Below are 6,575 nucleotides of genomic sequence, written 5' to 3'. Positions count from 1 at the left end.
AGATCATTGTAATGATTCTGATGAGCTATTATGGCATGTAGACAGAGATAATGAGTACTGGAATTCTGAATATATTTTAAGTGTAACGCTGACAGGATTTGCTGATGGATGAAGAATGAGAAAGAAAAGGATGACTCCAAAGTTTTAGGAAATAGATGTATATAAATCATATTTAAAATCAGATCATCTCATAAATACACCATGATAGTTTATATACGTTTATAGCCTACTCTCCCCATCCAAATTTCTTTGTTCCACAAATATACTAGAAATGTCACTATTAGAAAATGTACCAGCTATCCCACTATTAAATGTACTAGAAATCCAAATATAACTACTCCTGGGAGGAATAACCCATTGTGAGTTTTATTTCTTTGTTCATTCATTCTACAAATACTTATTGAGCATGGTGTCTGAAACTTAAGATACAGTAGTGAGCATCATTGTCATGGTTCCTGATCTCAAGGAACTTGCCTAGTGGGGGAAACTTACATAAACATTACAAATTGTGAAGAGAGCTCTATAGGAAAGTAATTGTGCAATGACCGCTTGAACAGAAGAATCCTGATCCAGCCTGATGAGTCAGAGTAAGTGTCACTTGCAGAAATGTCATTTAAAGCATTTTCTAACTGCAGGTGATGACCCATTAGTAGATCATGATTATAATACTTTTTAAAGCAAAATATGATAGAATCGAAAATATCAGAGTGTATCACATGTGTTACAGGTAAATTGTTAAATAAAACTTTTTAACTTTTATTAGCATTTATTTTATTTATATTTAGTCCTAGGCTATAAGTTTTTGTTTCATCAATTTCTTCTGGAATATCTTTTTCTTCTGTGCAATCTCCTCTTCTGGTTTAGGAATAATCTGCTCTTTTTTAATGAGGATCATCTCAATTTGACAGGGAGAGCCCATAAGTTCTGTAAGGTCTGTGCCACATCTTGGGAGCTTCATTCACCTGAATAGGCTCAATGACCAGAGAATCTACATTTAAACCTTTAAGTTTAGCTTTATTCTCTGCATTTTTGCATGTGCAGCAAAAATTCACTCTTTTTGTGCCACCAACACTACATCCAGCCCCTCTGTTTGGCCTGGGCACACCTACCAACTCTACCATTGTATTGACAGAATGGCACACATTGCTTCTGTAAAGTGACAGCCTTCAAACACTTGGTGGCTTTTCAGATATGCATACCCTCGAAGGCCTGGGCAATTTCATAAGTGTTCTTAAAGTGAACACGAAGATTTGAACCTCTTGATTTGCATGATTTTGTGGGGTTTCTGGGTCAAGTGAATAGTGAACCATTTTCAGAGGTCAGCTCAGACTGCTTACGGGAAGAGCTATTTTATGAAAACTTTGTTTTAGTTATTTGTATATACATATTATATATTGTATATTAGTTATTTGCATACACACACACACACATACACACTATATATAAAAATATATGCATGTCATAGTAGGTAATTGTTTCAGTCAGTTTTTCCCTGGAAAGATACAGTTGGCAGAGTTGAGAATTTAATAAGGAGTCTGCTTACAAAGGTATAGGCAAGAGTGAAACTATATGCAGTCCCCAGTAACATGGGGAAAAAGGTACCTGAGCCCCTAAGAAAGAGCACTATGGAGAGAATTGCCTGACAGAACTCATGACCTTTAAGAGAGAAACATAGCCAATCAGTGGTGATATGGCAGGAAGGGAGCTGGGGGAATAAATACCTAACCTCACAATCCTACATTTTAGCTCTCTTTTGGAATCTCCTATTAATGCACTCCATATGGATCAGTCTCTCAGGGCAAAGAAATTGGTGGAGATTGGATCTAGAGGGGCAAATGGCAGATACCTAGCAAAATGCCACTGATTTAAGCTGCAACCTGATGGATCAGTAGGACTTTACAAGGTAAGGAAGTGAGGGGAAGAGTTCAAATTGAAAGAATAGCATATGCAAAGACCCTAAATTGGAAGGGAGCATGATTCCATATGTCAATTTTGACCAAGAACCGCAAGGCAAACAAAAACTATTTGGAGGTCTTTTTTAGGAATTGCAGTCCAAGAGACAAATTTGGGTAGAAACCCCAACTGTGTTTTGAAGGGGAGAGAAGGGGACAGTGTTTGTAAAGACAGAAAAAGGGAGCTTCAAAGGGGATTGATTACATAAGTTGCTCTGAAAGAGCCTTGATTGGTGCTAGCAAGCAGACTTAACACTATACTATACATGATTAATTGCTTATGTCTTTTGCCGGGTGAAATTTTTATTTTCTTTTCAGAGAGGTTCAGTGATGCCGAGCTAGTTCCAGGAACTGTATCAGGATGGAGCTGTTTGCTTTAGCCTAGCTCAAAACTTCATTTTCACGTAAATTAGCTCAGCTTCCCAGAGGCCTCCCAGCTCCCTTTTAGATTGCTCTCTTGACAACCAACTCCATTTTGTTTTCTTTTATATTGAAGAACTAGAAGACTCCATGAGAGCAAGAAAAAGGCAGTGCCAGAGGGATCTGGAGAGGAACAGAGGGGTCCAGATCATGCATGTCTTATGGGCAAAGTTAAGAATCCTAAGGCAATAGGAAACCATCGAAAGGTTCTAAGGAGAGACGTGATCAGATTTTCCATTTTAAAAGATCAGTCTTTCATTTAAAAATGATCACTTTTATTTCGGAGGCCATTAGAGTATTTCAAGCAAGAAGCAACAGCTAGGTCCAGCATGATGTTAAGGGGTTATAGAAATATAAGGTAAAACCCACAGGACTTGGTGATGGTTTATATTGGGGAATGCTGATGTAGAAATGAAGAAGGAAGCAGGTTTCTAGCATTGAGGAATGAGAAACGAGAACAGCACAAAAGCGCTGGACACTACATAAGCCCTTTCTTCCCTATGGGAAGCACATTGACCTATGCCCTAAGCCAAAAGATGAAAAAATAAACAACACAACAAAAGAACAAAATCTTCTTAACACCATGCCACTTCCTCCTAAGACTGACCTTGTACCAGAAAATTTGGCTAGTTTGAAGTATGTTTTTTTTTTCAGTTTACATAAAGATTCTGTTTTATATGTTTGAATTTTTGCATATGAGATTTTTGTTGTGAGACATATTTGTATCACCCTTCTCAGGATCACTGTATGGTGAACAAAATCACACTGGAAACTTACCATTCACTATTCAATCAGTATACAGCAAAATTCTCCATAGAGAATTTAAAGCTCTTTTAAGCAGAAAGGACTTGGGTTTACTGAGGAGAGAGAACATCTTGACAGCAGCATTAAATTGATTTTCTGGATAAATGCAATTTTTCTAAGTGTAATATCAAGTGTTCTAAGTACAGGTAGAATAAATTCTATTATCTGACAGATTAGGGAAATGGAGTGATCTAATTAAATATTTTACTAAGAATAACAGAAAAGTAAATCTATTATATAGAGATTACCAATTAAAAATGAGAGTGCAATAAAAATGTGAAAACAATGTTGGATATTAATTTACCTTAAGAAAAGACCCATACATGGCATTTTTCTGCCAGTAATTAAGCTGGTGGCATTATAGACCCGCACCACATGATGATGCTTCCAGCTCTAGGACTTCTCTATTAAGCAAAAAAGAAGGAGTAAGTTACAGTTCTTGTAATTCTTTAATTTTCTTTGATTGAAAAGACATAGAAATAATTTCGATGTCATTCAACACTCCCTTAAGCTAATCTCAAAGTTTTCTTCCCATTTTAGGTGACTGCATTTTTGTGAGATTATAAATGTACCATGGAAGTTAACAATAGTACCTCAAGAAGAATGGAAGAGTATGTTCAAATTTTTAACTTATTAAAAATTTGTGTGTGTATTTAAACTACCCCTTTTATTAAATTTCTGTGTATTATTTATCTATTTCTGTGTAATAAATTATCCCAAAACTTAGCAACTTAAAATATAAACATTTATTATTTTACACAGTTTCTGTATGGTCATGGCTTGGGGTCTCTCATAAGGTTGAAGTTGACCAGAGCTGGCCTCATGACAAGGCAGCTGGCTTCCCATGGAGTGAGAGACATGAGAGAGTAAGGGAGAACTTGCAATGCCATTTATTACCTAGCCTTGAACCAACAATATCCTTTTAGTTACATGGATTAGTCAGTCTTGTTCAATGTAGGGGAGACTATGATAGGGCATGAAGGTGAGAATCATATGGGTCACCTTGAAGACTGGCTACCCCATTCTATTTTTCACTTATCGTGAGACACTTTTGGTTAGCATCTAAAGATGTTACTAGAAAAGTTAATTTTGCTCAAATTCAAATTGGTTAAGCATAGCAAAATTGTATGGGTTATATACCTTTATTAAACAGTAAGTTGCTTGCCTTTGGTTGGTCAAAATGTCACTGGGAGGTATTTAGCAGAACCATTTGCAAGCTTCTACTTTCGTTCTTTACCTTGATTGTGTTACATGACAATGTGAACTTCATAGGAGCAAATCTACATGCTGCCTGTGCTTTTGAGTTTAAGTAATTTTTAAACATTTGGTGGCTGACATTTTTTCTTTATTTTCTCTTTAGAGGCCAACTGGAAGCCTCAGATCCTCCAAAAGCTTGGCACTCAGAAGTGACAGTATTAGTGACAGGCAAACCACCTAATCTTGTGGAAGAAGAAGAAACAGCTGGAAAAACAGACCTAGAAATCACCCCGGAAATCATAGCATCACTTTCCATTCTAGATGTGCTGAGGATCTCCGCAGTTCTGGAGGATACCATAGACCAGCTCTCTATTCTAAACTATATCATGCCAGTTCAGTATGAAATAAAACGAAGCAACAGCATGGTATATAGACTCGCCATTACTTAACTTTTTTTCTCATTTCTCCATCATTTACAGTACCTATGCCATTAAAATTTACCATGGGAAATAGCACCTTTATCTCAAAGATCCATAATAATTACCTAAGATATAGACTCTCAATTGATGAAGTGATATAGCCATAGCTCAAGGTGGATTACCAGTCAAAATGTCTTTTTCTTCCAGTATGCTATAGTTAAATCAGTATAAATCAGACAAATTACTGAGTTGTCTCATCTAATATCTCTCAGCCGCTAAAAGCTAGCTGAACATAAGGTGGAGGAAATTCAACTGGACCTTCTCAACATTGCTTTAATCTAAAATGACTTCGTTGTCATTACTGTTTCAATCTGCCTTTCTGAATTTCCAGTCACATCATTGTGTCAGCTATTACGTTTTCAGTGATGTTATGGACTCCTCCGCAAAGCACTTACTGAGTTATCAACTCAACTTGATAGGGAGCAAAAGCTTTATAAATTTTTAAGCTCTTAATAACTAGGTCATAGGTATAAAATAAAAATTTTTAGTATAAAGACATTTAAGTTTAGGTAAATTATATACTTCGTACAGAATATATTATTTCTGATTTTACGACAATGAAAATTGCTACATAAATGAGGGTAAATTGCTTTCTATGTTTAGCAGGAAAGTTCATATTTATTATGACTAGATAATTAAAATTCCCTTTAATTGCCCCTTACAATTAAAAACATCATTAATTATTATATGTATAATCTAGATTTGTAAACCTTTTATTAAAGTTAAAAGTTTATACAAGATTTTACTAGAATAATGGATTTGGATTCAGGAGACCTTAGTGGATTAGTTGTGTGCTGAGCAATTTTCTCATTTGCAAAGTGTGATGGAGTTTTAACTAAATGATCCATGTGGTCCCTTCTAATGCTAACGTTTATGAGTTTTGGGGTAGTTTTTAAATGACCTTAATGAATATTATAGGAATTTCATAACAAGTTAATTTCCTTATAAATTTATGAAAGGCAAAGAGATTGGAAATCCAAAAACTAAACCTTTCAATGGATTTAAAATAAGAGTTTAATTCATAAATTAAGCCAGTTAACAATAGTACAGAAGAGACTAGTGTTTCTTTCCTATTGTCTCCTTCAGTTGAATCAAAAATAAAAAGATATTCAGTTAACAAGGTGAAATCTTATTATCATATTTATCAATTATACTTACTGTCAGGCTGAAAAAAGGGTAATTTGCCATCATAGAAACTCAAGAAAGAATGAAAAACCCAAATTTATAAATAGCATTCAGCAGTAGTTACTATTCCAATAAAAAAACTTGAGCTTTTTTATTCTGGTTAATGATAGTGATCTTCACCCACAAAATTTTCTGACTTAAAAGAGGTTCTGCTTATGACTTTATAAACATATAAATAATAAAGGTTTGCACTCGTATCTTGACTAATAGCAACTTAAAATCCCCTTTCTCAATACTTTAATTCCATAATTTTTAAAAATTGTGAATATCTTAAAATAATTTTTTGTTTTTTACTTCATAGTACTATAATTGTTCTAACTCATGAATTTTACAATGCCATTGCTCTATAGGGCATAGGTTATACATTTAAAAACCTTAGTATATATGTGGATTGTTTTTCTCTCCAAAGGCTTCACATTGCTTAGCCTTATAACAACCTTGGGATGAAAAGTTAGCATTATCCCGTTTTTACAACCATTTTTATAGCTAAAGACATCTTCAAATAGATTTTTATTAGAATCATGGAACGGAATGATGA

The 6,575-nt window shown here is 34.7% G+C and overlaps 1 protein-coding gene across 5 annotated transcripts in view; it reads left to right on the top strand.

The window, feature by feature from the left end:
• The window catches only part of IQCG (IQ motif containing G), a 55,787-nt gene that overhangs the window by 11,698 nt on the left and 37,514 nt on the right, over positions 1-6,575 (top strand). The window contains exons 1-4 of one of the 5 annotated variants that reach the window (XM_023526034.1): positions 1,771-1,903; positions 3,541-3,601; positions 3,717-3,787; positions 4,537-4,798. In XM_023526034.1, the coding sequence (XP_023381802.1) occupies positions 3,750-3,787; positions 4,537-4,798 (300 nt within the window). In that variant the 5' untranslated portion in view covers positions 1,771-1,903; positions 3,541-3,601; positions 3,717-3,749. Of the gene's footprint in view, positions 1-1,767; positions 1,904-3,517; positions 3,602-3,716; positions 3,788-4,536; positions 4,799-6,575 lie in introns of those variants that run through there. The other 4 variants (XM_023526033.1, XM_023526032.1, XM_011385291.2 and 1 more) reach the window with 4 other exon arrangements.

This window comes from Pteropus vampyrus, unplaced genomic scaffold (genome assembly GCF_000151845.1).
Source record: "Pteropus vampyrus isolate Shadow unplaced genomic scaffold, Pvam_2.0 Scaffold680, whole genome shotgun sequence".
NCBI classification, from domain to species: Eukaryota; Metazoa; Chordata; class Mammalia; order Chiroptera; family Pteropodidae; genus Pteropus; species Pteropus vampyrus.
This window is presented reverse-complemented; position numbering and strand designations above follow the sequence as displayed.